The sequence below is a fragment of the Manduca sexta genome, chromosome 19 (assembly GCF_014839805.1).
Source record: "Manduca sexta isolate Smith_Timp_Sample1 chromosome 19, JHU_Msex_v1.0, whole genome shotgun sequence".
In the NCBI taxonomy this organism is placed as follows: domain Eukaryota; kingdom Metazoa; phylum Arthropoda; class Insecta; order Lepidoptera; family Sphingidae; genus Manduca; species Manduca sexta.
Window position 1 is genome coordinate 1,480,701 of NC_051133.1, and position 20,944 is coordinate 1,501,644.

The following is a 20,944-nucleotide window of genomic DNA, read 5'->3' on the forward strand; positions in this document are numbered from 1 at the left end:
TTTGTATAAACATCTAACATCACATCACAAAACCTCAATAATAACTCTTAATGTGTAATTTGTAGTTTATTAGTAAATTTATAAAAGTAAAATATTTTTTATAGCATCAACTTTTCAATGTTAAATTTTCATTATTATATTTGGATAAAATCGCTAAGTTTATCAGAATAATTTCCCCAAAACTATAATTAACTCATAATTTGTAGAATAGTAAAATCAACATTTTAATAACGCAACGGATCGATAAAATATTTTAGCCTGCAATTCCAGGGATATGTTATTGGAACATAAATTATCTTTGAAATCGACGTTCACTATTATAAATGTATCATATAGATAATATGAAAATATATGTGAGGTGTAAAAAAAATGTTATAACCTATGTAAAACGCAATGAAAAATGCAGCATTAGTCCTTAGTCTAATTAATTTAAAAAATATGTTTGGCAGATTGGGTTCCAAAATTCAATATATGGTATTTTCAGCATTATGACATTTTGTAATCTTTTTGCATAGCTCAGAATTTTGACACAAGAGCATTATTCAATGCTTAAAATTAAAAGTGACATTAATGAAACGTAATTGCATAGTTCAAGAATTCAGATGTGCATGTTTTAAATTTTTACAAAAGAACATAAAATCTGTGGTTGCCTGCTAAAGTTACATTGATTATAAATAGTTTTAGAAATGGTGAGATTGTTTATTAGTTTTACGTTCGTTAAGCGAAAGTGCCTAAGACTTTATGTAATAAACTGATGTTTGAATGCCGACAGAGATATTGTGTAGATATTTCTGTAGATCGCATGAAAAACGTGTAACAATATACATGAAATAGTATTGTCTTTTTAATGGAATCTTCAGTTTGTCAACAATGCGATATTTTATAATATTTTATTGATAGCTAACCTTTTTGCCGTATGCACATGTAATATTTTATGTCTTAGGACGTTTTGTCGAGGCCTGCGGAAGAGTTCGGTAATGATGAGACGCTGGAACACTTGTGGGCGGCTAAAGCTATGGAGCATAGCGACATTTATTTCAATGTAAGAACCATTTTTCTTTTTGTTTGCATTTAGTGTGTGTTTTGCTTGTAAGTACAAGTTTTGCGTGTAAAATTGCCAAAACTCATTTAATTTTGATTTGATATGTAGGTTAAGACAGTCTGTTAGATAACTAAAAAACTATGTATTTTAGTTTTTAAGTTACATACTCTCCAATTATTTTTACTGCAGTTCTAATTTAATATATATTCTTTCAGATGCTATGTTCAGTGGATACACGACTGCTGCAACTGACACCGCATGACGATCTCATCTACACACACTTCAGACAAGACTTCCCTGACATGGACGTAGCATTCATTAACGAGAACGAAATCAAAAACAATATGAACAAAGCAAAGTGGAGAGTGTTTTGCGAAAAGTTCAAAAACATTGTCGAAGACTATAGTTTCGGTACCTTAATGCGAGCAGACTGCAACGGCGATTATTCAGAACAAAACACAATATTGGTAGCTAGGGTGCAGTTTTATGCGATAGAAATTGCAAGAAATCGTGAAAATCTCAATAACAATGTGAAGAAACGCTTTAAGTGTGCATCATTAGCTAACTTGGAGAATCAAGAAAAAGCTCAAATAGCAGCTTAGGTTAATACAAACATTGCCAGCTTTTGAATATGATATGCCTAATTAAATATATTTTCCGAAGCCAAGTTTTGGAATTATTAATAAATGAGCAACACTGATTGGCATGTGAAAATATATGTTGAAAATTTTGCATCTTGTGATTGTTACTATAATTTTTACTTTTTAGATAAAGGGAGAACTTTTGCCTATAAAATTATGTTTATACCAGTGTTGGGAAGCAATTCCTACTAGCAAATTACAATATTTATAATGAGCAATTTGTCAGAACTCATACACATTAAACTTTATCATTTCAACCAATAAGATTTTGACTAGCATTATACTAATATATGTTAAACTAAGCCGTTACCATCTAAGAAGTATAAATTGTTTGTTAACAAAGTAAGTGTTGCCTTGTTCATAATTCCAAAATAGACTTCATAATTTACGAAATGGTGTGAATGCGTGTTTATTGTAGGTGTGATAGCACTACACATGTATCAGAGTTCAAGTATGTATATCGTGCAAAATAGCAATAATATTCATATATCCACATAATGTGCATTGCAGTTTAAATATATCAACATTGTGTATATTGGTGGTTGAAAGGTTAATTGACTTAAGGTGGTAGCTCAAGGTCCATTTTCATACATTTTGTTTCGGCTTTAATCTGGGTAACTAAACAAGTATTGGCAAGTAAAGAATTTAAATTCACGTCTAGTTAGTGATTAGTTCTCGCAGTTGAAAGAAAAATGTAAAAATAATTAATAATCATGGATATTTCTGCCTTTAAAATTTCGTCATATTAAATAAATACCACCTTAAGGGATTTTTTTTTGCGACACTTAGTTTCATACATATTATTCAGCACTCTTTTGCTATGAGTTTTTAACCTAGTAAAAAAAAAATGTTGCTTAAATCAATTAGCTTTTTAACTGTCAATATAATCTTGATTTCTAACTACTGAAAACTGTTCTACATATCCCTGTTCTGTTACTTTTAACTGTTGTATTCACTGTTATAAGTGTAGGATATAATTTTGTAATGCTTCTGTAATCGTAATCACCGTAATTGTAAGTTATCACGCGGCTGACTAGATATTACGAGTGGATAAAAAATGAATGGGGTGCTCATTTTCTCATACATTTTTTGATATTAAAACTGAGTAAACTGCATAAAGGCTTTTATTTATTCTGTTAATATTTTTAAGATTTTAAATGCAATTTATTACAAAAGTGTGTATTGAACTTTAATTTTCGAATAAAATAAAGATAAAATAACATTAAACTTAGGATCTTTTGGCGCCTAAGGATACAGTGTCTCCCAATCTACTAACAATTTGTATTTAACATACATTTATCGCGTTATAATAATAGGCAAATTCTTAACAAATTTCTATTAGATCTGTTAGCTCCTAGCAGCGGTTTTTTTACTTAAAACCGGCACTAGAATTGAATGAGTAGGCTGTAAGATTGCGGAGTGATCGCAAACTCTCGATTCTGCTGTTTTCTAAACTTTAATTTAAGTAGTTTTCAAAATATGGTAGAAATTATTTATTATTATAAATGCTGTCAAACTTGACCCATAGCTTGAGGTATCCGCTGGGCTATGGTGTATCGAAACGATTAGTAGGTAAGCAACTGATTCCTGCACCCTGCTCAAGCCCCGCTTACTGGGTCGTTTGATAGCATCTACAATAACAGCCTGGTGATTTACACCTACTATCCCACTCTGGCCATGGGCTTCTTATACTTGGTTTTATTTACAGTAGATAAGTACTGTTCACTATTCTGTGCTTTAATTACCAAAGAATATGTATTCACACTTGTAGATTTTTTTGTCTGTTTTTATCAGAGGCAGACGTAAACATTCTAGAACTAGGTAAAATTGTATAAGTAGGTACATTGTGATACAAAACTACTAGAAATCCTAAACCTAACTTAAAATTCTTAGTGAGCACTTCTCTGGTTTGCAGTATTCCACACATTTTCTCTCATTATAATTTGAATCCCTCCTAGCTGAATTTCGGCCACGGCGGACAATCTCAACAGGAGATCAGCTAGGTACGCAGGAGATATTATATTGCACAAGTGTGTGCGCAATACACAGGTGCACTCTCTGTTCCTTCACTCTCATAGTCCGGCAGAACGGCGATCCAACATGACCGGAGAGAGATCAGGCGCAGGACCAACGGCCTTGCGTGCTTTCCGAGGCACGTGGGTATTACACCGCCAACTTCCTGACTATAAGCTGTGACTGAGTAATTTTTAAGATGTAAAAACCCTGTCAGTTATCTTGCTCGATCCGGGATTCGTACCTAGAACCTCAGCGCGGCAGTCGCACTTGTACCGTGTACAATTACAACTACGCCACCGAGCCAGTCATTCTAATTCTAGTATTCTCACTAACTGACTGAATCAAATTATTTATAGTTTATAACTCAAAATCTCAATATTCTGTCAAGTGGATTACACGTAGTCGTTTTATTAAGTGTCTATCCAACTTTTCACCAAGGAAAAATATCACGCATAGGTTCAGTTAAGTCTTTTGTTCTCAGAAAATTAAGGATAATAAAACAAAATCATGAGTTTTAATTTTTTTATTGTTCTTATAGTCTATAAGTTTAAGATGCCTCCATCGCGGTGGCGGTCTCCTCAGTGTATTTGCCCTTGTCTTTACCGAGGGCCGCCAGCCTGCCCTTCGCTCTGCGGTCCAGGATGGCCTTGCGATCTTTGTTCATCTTCAACTTGACGATGACGCACTGGAAGAGAAAGCTGGGTTAGTATATGGTTGTATATAAGGTATAGGATGCTGAATTACAGCAGATTATCAGAGCCATGGAAGTGTTTCAGCATTAGCAATGCTGCTGCCTCGTGTCAGCCTTCAGTCGTAACTTCAGGAGTCTTCGAGACATGACTACAGAGTCTAAGTTATAAAGTTATCATCATTTAAATTTTCTAATCTATAAATTTTTTTTCAACTGGGCTTACACAATAAATAACAATTTAGATGAATTATTATTATGTGCATGTGAATGTCTGCAATGTGTACGACTCAAAATATGCATTCAAAATTGTTTTTCTCTGAGTTACTAACATTCTTTCACTCAAAATTTTAATGTAATATAAATTTTATTACATAAGCAGGCAGTAGCATATCTATTGTTACAAAAATAAATCTTGAATCTTACACCAGGGATATAATTTTTAAAATGAATTTGATTAAAGAATTATACCCTTCAGCATTTACGTAAAAACAATAAGACTCAATTTAAATACAATTCTAAATATAACAGAAAACCCAACATCATTATTGCTATTGTCTACATTTTCTTAAAATAATTTTAAGTCAATTGATCCAAAGGAAAAGCTTGTAAGTAAACAAAGAGTTTAGAAGTGAGGAAAATATAAATCCTGTTTTTTTTTTTTATAACAGTTACATAAAATTTAAATGCACATTCAGCACTTCCTTGTGTAAATATTTAAACATTAACCCATACCTTTGAGGGGTGGATGCCAACATATGCGCTGGCACCGTTGGCCTTCTCACGCTGAATCCTTTCAATATAGACTACAAACTTCTTACGGTACACTTGAACTACTTTGCCGACTTGCTGGCCTTTGTAGTGTCCGCGGACAACCTGTAAGTAATTAAATAATTTAGTTTTGATTCAAGAACCGTAAGACCTATAGAGTATGGAAATTATACTAAGGTATTTATACTATACTTATCCTAACCTCTTAAAAACCTTGATAAATAATATGCCAGGCATACATATGATTTATGTTTAGTTACAGGGCTAAATTGTCATAATTTATAATAATTATTTTGAAGTTATAAGTATTTCTTACACACAACATATTGACTTTAGTCGGTGTAGGTTATGGTTTAACTTTCCAAGCACTTATTGATTTCTACCAACTTTGCTAAAATCACATGTGTGATTTTTAGACTATAACATTTTCAGCATTTTGTCAATTTATTTAGTATTTCTTAATCAAAAATAACATGTGAATGCCACAACAGAAGTTATTAGAGCTAGTTGTTTGTATAAAATACAGAAATTGATTTTTCTAGTAAATCATAGCTTATTTAATATGCAATACATGAGAATCAAAGTAATTTCATAAGTACTCATTTTAAATTTGGTCTGTGAGATTAGATCTGTAAGGTATATTTACTAAATAAATCTTATATCTTGTGATAAGTGCTTAAGCAATCAAAATGACTGTCTACGAGGGGAGCATGTAAGTTGATGTGTGGAGCAAATAATCAGAGCCATATTTTGAACCATGGCGCAGGTCGGCTAGCCGCGCCCGGGACTCGAAGGAGAAAACCTCAATCTCGTCCCTAGCATGGCAGCAGTTACCTACGGTCTGTGAATGGTTTGTCTTCATCATTTTACTTTACAACCACACATGTTTACATTCCTCTCTCATTTTGAAGTGTGTGTAATGTTTTGTATAAAGGTTAACTTACTTGAACTTCGTCGTCTTTGCGGATAGGCATGGATTTTACGTTGAATTTTTGTCTCAACTCCTTGGACAGAGGTGCTGACATTAAAACTCTTCTGATGTGCGAGGGGGCACTGAAATGCCTCTTCCTGTTTTTCCTCCTCGAGGACGTGACGAGCTTATTGTACTTCATTCTGTCGCTCTTCACTGTAACACGAAAGTACCACGTTTATTCACAAGTCCAATGTTTAGGTTATTGTTTCCTGCGTGCCAAACGTCAGTTTGCCGCGGCAAGTTTTGCAAACACCGAAATGAATTATATACGAAATATCCATGGCAGACGGCATGGGATATGTTGTAAAATTTAATTTAAGCGATAGCACTAAAATAACTTTACGCTAGACTACGATTTTCGTGGATTTGATAACCTACCCTAAACGACACGGCAAAGAACCGAAATAAAAAAGGAATTTCTGAAGTGTGTTGCCATATAGTGAAACTTAAAAGTTACTATTTAGTAGGATTTTAACAGAATGATTACAGAATATAGTGTGCATTAAAAACTATCTGTAAAATTGACTTATAATAATAGAATATAAAAAAATAATAAAATATTTTAACACGCTTATTTACTATTTTATAAAACAAAATAGTGAACTTTTGATGCAGTTATTCAAAACTACTATTGTATAGTTGGTTTTAATGTTGGCAATTTTTGAGATATGCCATTTTATTAAAAATCATTATACGCTACATCTTTGGACATAAGTTTAATAAATTATAAAGACGATTTATGAAATAAGATAAAAAAAACGGAAATTGTTAATTAAATAAAACAATATGAAATTATTTTGGATTAAAAGATGTAATATCTAGTTTCTGATAATAGCTACTAGAGGGCGTTGTTCTTGTTATTAAATAGTTATTTTATAGTGTTGAAAAATTATTTTGGAAATAAATAGTAATAGTACATAGTTAATAGTAATTGTGCTTTTAGTTTTTTTGTCCATAAAACTACATACTGACGTATAGGTATAGGACTATAGGTAAATGACATTGACCCGAACTCCGTATTTTAGACTGTAGTATAGAGCTAAAGACAACAAATGAGGGCTAGGTTTGAATAAACGTTAGAATATTATAAAGTGTATGAATGAAGTCACAGATTATATTATTAATATTGATACCATGAAATGTTAAACACATTTGCTACATAAAAATTGTATAAGTAAGTATGTATAATAAAACTACTGTTTTTGCTTGACTTTACCCGATTTACTGTTGAACAGAATTCGTTCAGGGTAGTTAAAATTCTTATGTTTACAGTTAAAAAAATATAATTCAAGTAGACCGAGATTGCAATTGGGATCCTTTTTTACGAAAGTTCTGCTATTTATCATACCATCGAATGGCAAAAGTTTCACCAAAAGTTCATTGAACGTTAGGTCGTATTACCTAACGTCGCTTTATGTTTTTTTATCTTTGCATACTTTTTGGAGGAACGAAGCGTTAATTTGTTTTTTTTTTATTGTTGTACCTATGATATTATGAAATTTGAGGAAAGTAACGGTTTTCGTTTTTGAATTTTTTTACTATAACACTTATCATTAGGGATTTGTATTCATTTTTTTCCCTGTGCATGGTATGTACTTTTTTCAAATGAAAATGTTCTTTGTTTATGAAAGGTAAATGGAGTCGTGCGTCTTCGGCTAAACATATTTTTACGGCGTCTATATCCACGGAGCATAACTCTTGAGTAAGTTATTTATACTTAAGTGTTTTGTTTGAGAACTTACCGACTATACTATCTCGTGTTTTCTCATAAGTACGTTGTGTTATTCATACAAATTAATGTCATTCCCTGAAATGAAAGTTTTATTATGGGGTTCCGATGCGCAGCTCCCAACACTACTGGATTTGTCAATTAGCCGTGGCCTAGGTGGCAGCATAGTTGTTTTTTTACTACTTACTGAAAAATTGGCACGGGCGCACACAGGAAATGCAGGGTTACACTGTGCGCAAACTAAATGTCATCTAAGGAAACTGTAAATAGGGCATTGGCTCTTATGGGCGCCGAGAAAAGGATGCAAGGGTGTGCAGTGTGCACATGCACCGTCTTGCCCAAAAAAAAAATTAAAAAAAAATAAGTCGATGAATAATTCTGCGACAATATCGACTGCAGTGGTTTTATTATGGTAAAACATGTTTAAATACTGGCGTAAAAAGTTATTGACATTATGTAGGTAATCAACTGGGCAGCTTCCATTTTGGCTCCCACAAGAGATGGTACGATCCGTTATATTTTGAGTTATTACATTTTGCCTTGAATATCGATTCACTAATTCATTTGATATTTTTTTTCAACACAGGATGCGTTGCTACTTCTATGGGTAGTCGTGTTGTTTACCATCAGGCCATGGGATGCTCGTCTCGTCATATTATAGGTAAGTAGTATGAAAATATAAAATACCTACGCATTCTAGGGACTCCTACTTACTACGATAAAATACATACTACATAAAGGTTATGTAAGTCTGGAACATTCTAAACTTAAACTCTGGAATATTCATATATTCCACAGTCGAAATGTTGTATAATCAAGTGACGTAATTAAAGACACTTGGGCAGGTGGGCGTAAGCAAGTTTGCCGTATCCAAGCTGCCAAACTTGCCCGATATTAGTTCTACGCTGCAACTGTTCTATTGCTATAGGAACTAATACAGTAGGTTAGTACACAAGGTATTCAAACTCGCCATAATAGCCCACGTAAGTCGCGTTCTGGGATCAATCTGTGTATATCCGGTTCCAACGGGCCGGCATAATTGTGTGGCATCGTTAGTCGACATTCTATTGGACCCCACTCCACTTACCATCAGGTGCTGTGGAGTCACTCTGCCTTGAACGTATGAAGAAAGAAAGTATGTATGTATGTAGGTTGACATACCTACTACTCATTTAAAAATGAAAGATTGTGATAATTATTTTATAATTGAAACAAACCATTGTAGGGATTTCGTTGAAATTTAGAATGTTTACGCAGGAGATGTCTCGGATTAACATTATAGACTACTTTTAGAGTAGTGCATAACAGAAATTTCATTCAGGAGGAGATGCCCGAGAAAAAGTTATCAACTTCATTGAACAATATTAGTCACTAAAATTTAAGACAGCACATAGACATAAATCTAATATCCTTAAACCAAAACGCACACTTTAGCACTTTGTAATTGAACATTCTGAGCAGAAACAGTCAGGCGGTAAGTAAGCGTAATTATTGATGACATGACCTCTGCACAACGCATGTAGGTATTAACTTCTGAATGTCTTCGATTGTTTATGCATAGTTCGGTTTGATTGCCGAAACGAATACGAGGCTTGTTTTATTATAAACTATATGACCGCCCATAAACAGTAGCAACACCATACAGAATTCACAATTACAAATTATTGCGTAATATTCCGCTGTGCTCAACCTGAGACGTAAGATGTTAAGCCTTACAATGCCCGGTAATTATGTTGGCTACAATGAAGAAACCGGAACACAACAAAACTGTTTGGTCAACATCAACTTATATAAAAACAAATAAACGTTCTTGAAGTCATTATCTCAGCTCGTATACCTGAGGATAGTGGAAGCGCAGTAAATGTTTTATTCGTTGAGTTTCGGCCTTTTACGACCGCCTCTGACCACCCTCGGGAATGCAAGCCTAGCGAATTATTTTTATGGTACTAAGGGTAAATAGTACTGATTGGAGCCTGTTGGCTTTTGTTGGCTTTGAAGTTAGCGTCAAGGGTAACTGATTTGTTTTCTTACTGATTGAATGCAATTGATGCGACTGATGCAACTTCAGAGGGCATGAGAAGTTGGGTGACAGTTATAAATGACTAATTATTGGCATTCGCCCAACCCAAAATGCTTAGGAAATCGTTGCCGCTCTGGAATTATTGGGTCTTTGGAATTGTCTTAAAATGGACTAAGCAGAACAGTAGATCTACCTCCTACTATTAACACGTGAAGAAAGTGCAGTAGTCAGAAGTTCACAACGATTTTCTGAAAGTCCATGTTATTATTGACTAATAACGGACTCTATCACTTAGAATGTAGTTTATTCATTCATAAATTCCCAAACACTTTCTCTCCGCAGAATTGAATCTACGACCTGAAGGTATCCGATCTAAGTCCCGGAAATAAGTAGCGATAACAAGGCATTTTTATCAGAAGAAAATTACACATCGGGCTACAGAAGAGTTACAATAAACTGTGCGATTGCCAACTTGAATATTTAATGTTTAAAGGTAAGGCACGTTGAAATCTATACGCGAAATTCATATAAAGCTTAGTTAGTGTTATTGACAGCATCGAGGTAGAATGAAGGCTGTATAGGCAGCCGACTTCCGAGTTGGGAACAATCGTCAACAACTGTTTATAGTAGTGTCGCTATCAGCTTACCTACGACCTTGTGACCTCTGCCCTCGCGGCCTCGCGCCCGCCCTCAGCATGCGTGCCCGAAACAAAACAGAGGGAGCTAGCTAGCCCTCCTTAACGCATGTCCGATTCTGCGCAGTGCGCGCCGGTTGCCCGGGCCGGCCAGTGAATGAAGTGCGGCCGGCGAGGGCACACGCAGCCTCTCGCACCCAACGTTCACCACCTAATATGAGTGACGCCGGGCGTTGTGCGTAGTGTTGTGATGCTTAGCGCGTGATCGGAGCGATGGCCGAGTGCTCGCTTGAGCCCGGCCACCACAAACGATGCGCTGCCCCGTAGGTAAGGATAGCCGGCCCTCAAGGTCACCCCGTAAACAATCCCCTGGTGACACCCCTCCATCATTTTGGCACCATTGTGGCCGGTTTATAGCCGTTTCGGCGCTACATTATCGTTTGTCTTGGCTGTTGAATATGTGCGCGTGTAGCGTCGTGTTTGCGAGACGGTCTTCGGTTGTGGCTCTCACTGTTGCTTTTCGTATTTCGAAAGCGTCTATGGAAGGAGCCATTTTGGCGTCTCAGATCACTAACGAGCACCTCAGTATAATTAAATTTCGTGTTAATGTCTGAACAAATGCGCTACGCCGAGCAGGGCCACGATGCCATTTAGTACAAGAAGAGCATAAGCGATTACCCACTGAGAAGACCGGTGCATATTGTAAGACGAGATGAAACCTCGAGGCAATGAGACACACAATCCCGTCTCACGGCACATGCCTTTAAACAGTCCTTTGAAGCTTTAATTAAAGTGCATTGTGTCATCTAGTTCCGTGCTTCGTTCGGGTAATGAATATTCTTCCTTGATGAGTTAATTTAAGTTCTACTATTGTGAATGCTATAACTCTTTATAATTTGTAAATATGTGCATATTATAATCATGTTACTGACAGGTCATTATCACAGATCCTTATGGGAAGCTTTAGAGTATAGTCAAGTAGAGTTAACCATTCATGTTTATTTCTCTTTGGGCGTCAACGATTTAGGGAGTGCATTGAACTTAACCAAAAACTTAGCTAGAATTATTATAGCAATTGTAAGCTATATTCCTACGGATATATTATTCTGTGAGTAGTTAATTTTGGTTGGAAAATTATGAATACAATTGAAAAAAATGATTCTTACTTGAAATGTTTTAATAAATAGAGCTTTCCAATAGAAATAGGTTAAGGTAAAAATAAATATAATTTAATTTTCATTAATATCATCGAAGTGTTTGATGTCATAAATATTTTAACTACTTCCAATTGATGATATCTAACAGAATTTCATGACACTTATTAAATCGCTGTGAATGAACATACCTATATATATGAAGGTTAGGTCGATAAATAATCGGTTCTAATCGTTTATACGTAACGTATTATGTTAGAAGCAATTTAAAACAGAAGCCTATCGGGAGGGGCCTGGTCTGACACGAATGTCCAAAACTCGATCGAAAAGCACTGAATTTTCGAAATTACTTATTCATTTTATTATATTGAAAGAAAACATCACGAAAAATTATAGTTGAGTTACTACTTCGTTTTGAATTCCTATGAATTTCAAAGGTATATGAACTCCAACTGGTATTAAGCCAATGGAGGACGACACCATAAACCTCACTTCAATGTACTTCAACGGTGAACCTAATATATAATCTATAGACTATTGTAATACATATCGAAGTACATTCAAACTTTATTTATTGCCATATTGTAAGATAAAATGCCAATAGCTAATAAAATTCCTATGTTTTTGCAGTTAAACTGTTATGTTGCCAAATTTAAAGATGTCGAAATGAATACGTAAGTAGGACTTTTAAGAGATAAAGTATAAGTAAGTCGGTTTGGTGAAAGAATGTCAAACAAGTTTCGTTTCTTTTTACCTCTTGAGTTCTATAGGATTCTTCTAGATAAGTTACGTATTTTCGTATTTCTGTCACTACTACTCTTGTATTTATAATAATTATCATCATTTCTTTCCTCCAATACTAAATACAAGATATCAGAAATGAAAATCCTCACGATATTTTCCACTCAATGGTAACAAAGTAAGATATTATAGCGGTATTTAAAATTCTCCCTGGGCGTTGATTAAAACCGGTTTTAATGCTCCCGGCGCGGCTTTCAGTCCGTAATCTTTTATAAAACATATTGCCTTGTTGATTGCTGTTTTACGTATGTTTATATAGAAAACAATATTTTAATCTATAATCCTTGCTAGTACCAGATCTTTATTATATACTGCTCTGTGATTAGTATACCTCTACTGAAAGGGCGTTACACTATGACCCTGGGGCCTTATTCTCTATCCCGCAAGTTATTTTGACAGTGTGTAACAAGCGGCGTAACACATTGCATCATGTTTAGGACTATAAAAATTGGCTTTCAGAATACCATTACACGCACATTTCACGAAGATAACATGACACTGCCGCGTTACGCGTTTACACTATCATACAGAATAAGGGGGCCCTGGCTGAGTGCGGTTACCAGAATCTGATTCTGAATCCTAAGAGACAATTTTATCTCCTCAACACTTAACTAAAATATACACTAATTTTTGTACCTAGGTCATTTTCACAAACGTCTCATCATCCTCCAGGGAGACAATATAACAATATTCTTGAGTGAAACAATTATACACGACTATTCCCAAGGAGGCAATTCGACGTTAGCGAGAGTAGTAATGAAGCAAGTCTACATGTAGATGATGTAAGTTTCTAGATTATGCTTCAACAAAGGAAGGCATAGAAGTACTTTCATAAATATCGTCACGTCACGTCACACCTTTTCCGTTTTTAGGGGTAGGCAGAGGTATAACACATCCGTATTTAGCTAGCTGTCAACATTATTTACAAACTGCATCACTTATATCATGTGCATTTTAGTAACAATTAGCGAGTCTTGTGTCTAGTATTTATCTCTGATCATTTTTGATTCTAAGATAGGAATTACCTTTGTGAGTACTTATGTAAGATGTGGAAATTCTGTAAATCGTGAACCGTAAGGACGTTTGGATATACTGACACGGAAAAGTGACATCTATTGGTAAGTAGAGTAGGGTCCAGATAGAGTGTCGGTTGACGTGAGATGATTACCCCTCGGCAGACGACATGATTATTCCAACCTATTTGAAACTGTATATACACAGGCTGATTCCGGAACGCAGAACATCTTGATGGCCATTATGGTGGGGTTAGATTGCAATGTTGTTTACGTTAGTTGCGTAACTTAACATAGCCGTGACGTACCTTGCGATAATAACTTAAGTGTGTTAAACATATGTACCAACCTCTTTAGGCTGTTCAAGCATCAAATCATTAATCATAATTGCTTCGCAACAAGCTTCTTTTGTCCTGTAAGTTAAACTCAGAAAGACGGAAAAATTCAAATAACGGTAACAATCCCAAAAAGTTTTATAACAGTCGAATCCAAAATCCTATTTAACTTTTTTCATAAGAATATCCTTCCTAGTTGCTTGCTCCAGTGAATCTCCAGTGAGTTGAGAAGTTTCCAGAATGATCCAGCTCCTTCAAAATTCACCATTATCATTACTTTGATAAGAATCGGTCTCCTTTGGTTATGTATTAAAGATTTTAGAGTGATTACACAGGGGAGGAGTAGAGAATCTTAATATATAAAACAGTAAAGGAAACTCGGGTCAAATGCTGTAACAGTGGTCTCACCGCTGTCAAGACATTTCGTGCTGTAAACAAATTGTAAAATCTGATGTAAATAAGGTAGAGGAAATGTGTTAGTATTATTATATTACTAGAAATATAAATATTGAAGAGCGAATTGGATTTGTGCAGTCAGGCTTCTCTACCACTTTTGTTTTATTATTGTTTAAGATCTCCACCGTTGTCCACTATATATAATATAAGCTCTGTACTATATACTGTTCCACTGTTGGGCACTGGTTTCATCTACCACTGAAACGGATTAAGCCTTAGTCCATCACGCTGGCCTAGTGCGAATAGGTAGACTGCACACACCCTCAAAATTTCTATAGAGAATTTCTCAAGTATGCAGGTTCCCTGTCGATGTTTTCCTTCACCGTTAAAGCAAGCGATAATTCACAAAGAAACACATAACTTTAGAAAAGTCAGAGGTGTGTGCCCTTGGGATTCGAACCTGCGGACATTCGTATCGCCATTCCATTCAACACCCCACTAGGCTATCGCCGTTTATCATACACTAGATATTTGATCGTTTTTGCCCGCCATTGTTGTAATGGTTTCGAAGGTCTAGATCTTTAAAATTCTAACTGATAAACTGCGTGAGCTTTGTGAGAGTCGGTTGATTGCTTTGAGTACGTATCGAAGAACAAAAAGTCTTGTATTTTTATTTTAATATCCCGTGTTTATATTATGTGATAGAGATTTATATCATTGAAAATGATCCAAGTATAGCTATATTATACAAATACATATGGTTATCATACGCCATACAAATACATACGGTTATTTTTTGTTGTAATTTCGACGAATCCACCCACAGTTTTATATCCTTCTATTTTCTACTTATGGAAACGCATTACCCCCACGTATGAAACAGTGAGGCATCAATGGGATTGTAGGTCAGATAAAATAATTGTGGGTCAAGTTTAGGTAATGGTATTTTTAGACTTGTGGCCTAAAGTAGTCATATTAAGATGGAGGTAGCATAGTCTATTCACTTGAGTTGATTTTACTAGGTGGTACCATCATATTGTCTATTTTTGCCGCCAAGCAGCAATGTGTATTATACACAGTATTTTAAACGACATTGTTAATTGTAGCCACTAGCCAGTGTTATTACAGGCTATTATGAGACTTAGTAAGTAATGTTTCAGAGTTATGAGCAAGCTTTGCCACGTGATGTATTATAAAGTTATGAGCGGTGTTGGTATTGCTTATGTGAAGATGGGTTGCATACTATCAGCATGATAGTTTCTCGTCTCAGCGTTGATCTGTGCTGAAATGGAACCATTTCGGCAGTATCATGGGATGCACGTTGTCTGGGCCCTTTCTGTATTACTTTTTTTTTATAAATGTTTTTGTGCGTTCCAATATTTAATGCTAATAGATGTTTCTTTCTTCCTTTATTTATAAAACTTATAAACAGTAACTACTGGCTAATAAAGATTTAAAAGTTTACCTTTATTTGAACCGGACGTACGAAGCCACATAACACTAACAACTTCCATCAATTTCGGGCAAGTTATCCCATGAACAAGGGACTTTTATATATAGTTACAAAATCCACATCATAGGGCTCTGTTTGCCCAGGGTAGCGCCGTAGGTACCGTCGGGTAGCGACCATCAAACACGGTCAAAAATCCGACATAGTGACCTACTTTTGCGCCTCGCCCTTCGTCTGTTCTATGTCTAGTTATTTTTGTTCGGTACGGCGATTTGAAATATTCTTTAACTGTGTAGAATTCGTTGAATTTGTTAATCTATGAATATTATTATTATTTTTGCCGTTATAGCACTGGCGAATAATTTAAAAAATATTTAATATGTTTTAGATTTTTTAATAATCTTAATAGTAATGAATATTTATTTGATGATTTTCATAGATGCTATATTCGTTTAATTGCATTGTATATCTCAAAAACTGCCCTCAGTTGCCCAATTTTGATATTTGTGCCTAATATATGACTTATACTGTGTCTCATTGGTTTGAAAATAAGATTAGGTGAACTAGTTGTTTTTCTACCCATCCCTCTGGGCATTAAAGTCGTGAGTGTGGTTGTTTTATTAACTCTAAATTTATGAATGTAATTAGTTTGTCATTATTCAACGTTTCTTTTAAATCTCAATCATTTTGTGTAGTATTTTTGGTTTGGTGGAATAAAAATAAGGGGGACATGTTTAACGATTATAATAGATGTGTTTAAATATACATATTCAATATTGATACATATCTTAATTATGTTACAAATTAATATGCAAAGTTATGTTACCTCTCTGCATTTATTATTTATAATGTTAAATACAGTATCTTTTGTTGTACAATAAACGAATAAATTTCTTTTTTGATAATATTGCAATTGTTATTAGGAGTAATATGTTACAATACGATCATATATTTTTCCGGTTATTTTATATAATTGTTTTAAATTTTCAACATGATAATGTAGATTTGATATAAGCTAATATGTAATGATTTGTTAGTTTTTAATAAATAAATAAATAATAAATAAAATCAAAATATTTTCTGTAAATAAATTAGTACGTACATTAGATCTCTTAATCAATGTTAACCATAATATATATTTAAAATTGTCCTTATGTATCTAATTAGTATAAATTAATATTAAATCACTATGTGTTATGTAATAAAATATGTAAATTTAAGGCACCTAAAGCCGTTGGTCATACTTCTAAAGTTGGTCCTGTTCTTATCTCTCTCCGGTCATGTTGAATTGCCGTCTCACCGAACTATGAGAGTGAAGGAACAGAGAGTGCACCTGTGTGTGCGCAACACACTTACGCACTATATCTTCTGTGTACGTGGCTGATCTCCGTTGAAATAGGCTGCCGTGGTCGAAATTTGCTAGAAAGAAGATAATGTAATGTCAAAAAATGTTTTTTCGAAATATCCTTGTGTAGTTTTTGAGATATAGCATGGCGAATTCCTGAAGCTCCCTGAATCGTATGTAATTCTCATATAATTCGGAGACTTCAGAAATTTGATGAGCTATACACATCTGCAGGCAGGAGCGAAGATCTAAAGAACCATGAAGTATACTTGCAGCACACGAATATTCTGTTTGTTGAGTATGAGGGTTAGTTCAACGCGGGATGCGAGATGTGGAAAATATGGCATACGGTATAATTAATTAATATAAGTTGATACAGATTATAAACTCAAGAATATAAATGTTATATTAATGTAATTAAAATTTGGTTATTGTTTTAACATATCAAATGTTTATACAAGGTATAATTTTCTGTAACAATATTTGACTGTTTAATTTTTTTAACCTTTTGTAATGTAAGTAATTTAAAGTGTAGATATTTCGTGAACTAGCATTTCTTTAATATTATAATGTTTACAATGAATGATTCTCTGTAATATACTTTAATAGTAAGTATTTTTACTTACCACGTAGATCTATGTCGGGCGTATCTTGAATGATCGCACACGTGAATATCAGCTCATCTCCGTATCGTGCTCGCAAACGTGTTATTTACGCGCTAAAAAGTGCAGGGGCCTTATTCTCTATGCCAAACGTTATTTTAACAATGTGTAACGCACAGCGGCGCGTTGACGCAATAGAAACTGGATACAGAATACCATTCCACACTAATTTCACGAAGATATCGTGACTCGGCCGTGTTACGTTACTCTCTAATAGAGAATAAGGCGCCAGGACAAAAATGTCGGCTTTCTAATAACATTTTATAAGTGTCTGATATCATTGTTGTACCGTGTTATATCACAATTCTGAGTGACATATAACCTCAGAGTAAGAATGATGAAAATGTCATAAATAGGGCAGATTTACATCACTTTTACGTCTACTGTGTCACTGTTATTATTATGGATGTAAATACATAACATGTAGCAAAATAAAGTACGATAAAGCGTAATCACTTCAAAAGCAATTTCTGCTTTTTGAGATGTCAAACACAATAGCGTGTTATGAAAATTTAGGTACTAATTTCTTATGTAAGCAATGAACCATTTGTTAATTAAGAGGAGAATATTATCAACGGGTGATAGGATAATTGACTCAGGCGGCTTTTTTGTATCATTAAGCTTTATACATGAATTTGGAATGAGCAAATTTTCTTTGTGTTTTTGAACCTAATTAAAAAAAGTTGTTTAAGTTAATTAGCTCTGCACACGTTGATATGCAATCGTATATAAACTCACGTCTTTTATACCCAAAGGTAGTAAGAGACGCAATCATAGTTTGCGGAGTTTTTATCTGTTCTATCGTGATAGGTAACTTCTCACTATATCGGGCGCAAATTCCAATCTCGGCCAATTCACGTGAGGCCGAGAATCTCCAAAATTTTAATTGCTTTAGTTGATTCGAACACAGAACCTAATCACTAGTTCTCTGTTACAATACCACCTGGCTATACCTTCTTTGGTGTCGTTCCAGTAATACCATTTATCGCACACAAAATCATTGCACAAGCCATGAACTTTATAACTATAATTCTAACCAAAAATCGGCCGTAATATACGCCACACAAAATGTTACGTAATTAATTATTCTATACAAACGCAGTACATTAGGTCGACGCACGAGATGTCAAAATTTTAATGAGAAACTCGGTGCGGAATTAAATTTCGAGGCTTATTTTATTACGTCAGAGATCAAAAAGAGATTCGCCGGTGTAGAAAATTAGGTGGCCTCGACAGAAGTGGCGGCCGCGGTCCGCTTTGTGTTGCTTTATTTCACCTAGATATTTTTTTACTGAATGAAGAGACGAGCATGGTAGTCGCTTGACGGTAAGCAATACGACCACCATAACCAGCAGTAATATCATCCAGAGACCTTATTCTTTATGACAGCGTACACTCATAATACGGTTGTTTTACGTTATCTGCGTGAAATTAACGCGAAATGGTATTTTCAATTGTTATTAACGGGATAAAGTCTTTACGTTCTTGTCACGACTGTCAAAATAGCGTGAGGCATAGAAAATCAGAACCCTGAACTTTGAAATACATAGTACTACATAACACTCCACTGCTCTTCATCCTGAGACATGGGATGTTAAATGTTATGATACATTGCAGTCAGGCAATACTATTTCTTAACTAAATAATAAACGTGAACACGGGTCTTAGTAGTTTTGCTGGCGGTAGGGTATATTTTATATCCGCCTGGATAGCGACCACCGTACACAAGGTGGTAAAACCCGCCATAGTGGCCCACGTAAGTGGCTCTGTTGTATCATTGTAAACACTATAATTGTCTAAAGACTTTATAATTATTGTTTATTTTAACACGAATGTTAAGCATTGACACATCTACTTTTCCGATTTTATTGCGGTTTTCTATATAGTAATGACTGTCCAAAGACATTAGCGTTTTCAGACAGAACTTTGTATTATCAAGTATTATATATGTCTCAAATAATCTGTACCCATTTTAAAGGTATTTCTTATAAGAATTTTAAATATAAAATACATTTCAAATCATCAAAGAACACAACTCAATTCATTGTTGGGAGAATGTGAACATGTTTTAATATTTCGTTAATGCGATCCTACCCTTAGGGTCCAGGAAAGCCCACACGTTTGCGGACTGTATGGCTTTATTACCCAATAAAGTTATATCGAAATCAAATATCAAGTTAAAGACAACATTTCCTTCTCAATAACAACCCACCTGTTCCTTTACTCGGGATGTTGTTTTGGACACCCTTATCGCTTAGGGGTTTAAAATAGTTATTATACATATATAATGGGTAGATAACGACCGACTCTCAGACCTACTAATTATACACAAAAAAAAACATTTTTAGAATCAGTCCAGCTGTTTCACTGGAGTTTGGAGATTAGCACTGACACGAGAATTTTATATATTTGATGTACTTTATCGTTAAAAGCATACCTGAACTATTAACTTGAAAATCTTACGCGCCATTACGTATGTACTATTGCAGCAATTTTATCTATAGCTTCGAATTAGAAAAGCATTTTTTATTGCTTTGAATGACGAGACGAGCTTGTCGTTCGCCTGATGGTAAGCGATTCGACCGCCCATAAACAGAAGAAACACCATCCAACACCTTGAATTACAAAGTATTGTTTGATATTCCACTGCGCTCGCCATCCTAAGACATGAGATGTTAAGTCTCATTATGTCCAGTAGTTACACTGGAACAAAAAAGCTCTTATTCTGCTTGACTGCAGAAATAGACATAGATGAGGTGCTATTCAACAGTGACGAAGAGTCCATATAACCGCATTCCTGCCTACCTCCTTTTCGTAATGTATGTATAGGTAATCTAATTGTCATAAGAACGATTTCCAGACCGGATTTATGCATATTAGTACCTATATTATGTTATGTAGGGTTTCTTTTCGGATAATTGTACCTTTTGCCATTGCTATACAAATAGACTCCTGCATACCAAAGACTAAAAATTGTACTTAAGCATCGTTTTAACCCCTGAATCAGAAAATATACATTTTAAATATAAACACGGGGCGTATTTACACGTGTGTGAATTTTTCCACATGGCCGCGTACATTGCGTGAAACAATATTGTAATATGGTGTGGCAAAAACGGTTTCTTAAATTATGAAGCTGTTTGCTTGGTAAAATTGGATGGAATATTCTTTTTTGGTTATGGATGATAGGTGGAATCGAGTTCATACTTGATACACATGATGAGACTTGTATGTTAGAGGTGGGTTAGGTCAAGGAACTGACTCCTCACTTAC

The 20,944-nt window shown here is 34.8% G+C and overlaps 2 protein-coding genes across 2 annotated transcripts; one reads left to right on the forward strand and one right to left on the reverse strand.

Moving 5' to 3' along the window:
• The first annotated feature begins 466 nt into the window (after window positions 1-466).
• Window positions 467-2,798, forward strand: LOC115441264 (protein PBDC1). Its single transcript, XM_037440432.1, has 4 exons — window positions 467-689; window positions 944-1,042; window positions 1,258-2,247; window positions 2,450-2,798. The coding sequence occupies exons 1-3, from the start codon at window positions 687-689 to the stop codon at window positions 1,642-1,644; spliced, it is 489 nt and encodes a 162-aa protein (XP_037296329.1). The 5' UTR covers window positions 467-686; the 3' UTR covers window positions 1,645-2,247; window positions 2,450-2,798.
• A 1,409-nt stretch (window positions 2,799-4,207) lies between these two features.
• On the reverse strand, window positions 4,208-6,612 carry LOC115441107 (60S ribosomal protein L26). Its single transcript, XM_030165721.2, has 4 exons — window positions 6,510-6,612; window positions 6,103-6,284; window positions 5,123-5,263; window positions 4,208-4,384 (listed from the first exon to the last, which is right to left on the reverse strand). Exons 2-4 carry the CDS (start codon window positions 6,268-6,270, stop codon window positions 4,247-4,249), a joined length of 447 nt encoding a protein of 148 aa, XP_030021581.1. The 5' UTR covers window positions 6,271-6,284; window positions 6,510-6,612; the 3' UTR covers window positions 4,208-4,246.
• Window positions 6,613-20,944: the final 14,332 nt, after the last annotated feature.

What these genes read in the sequence shown, in the direction of transcription:
- LOC115441264 (XM_037440432.1), top strand. An exon ending in ATAGCGACATTTATTTCAAT is followed by an intron (nt 1,043 to 1,257) that starts GTAAGAACCATT and finishes ATATTCTTTCAG; the next exon opens with ATGCTATGTTCAGTGGATAC.
- LOC115441107 (XM_030165721.2), bottom strand. Translation starts at nt 6,270, where the DNA reads ATGAAGTACAATAAGCTCGTCACGTCCTCGAGGAGGAAAAACAGGAAG. An exon ending in GCAAAGACGACGAAGTTCAA is followed by an intron (nt 5,264 to 6,102) that starts GTAAGTTAACCT and finishes AATTACTTACAG; the next exon opens with GTTGTCCGCGGACACTACAA. An exon ending in TTGGCATCCACCCCTCAAAG is followed by an intron (nt 4,385 to 5,122) that starts GTATGGGTTAAT and finishes TTTCTCTTCCAG; the next exon opens with TGCGTCATCGTCAAGTTGAA.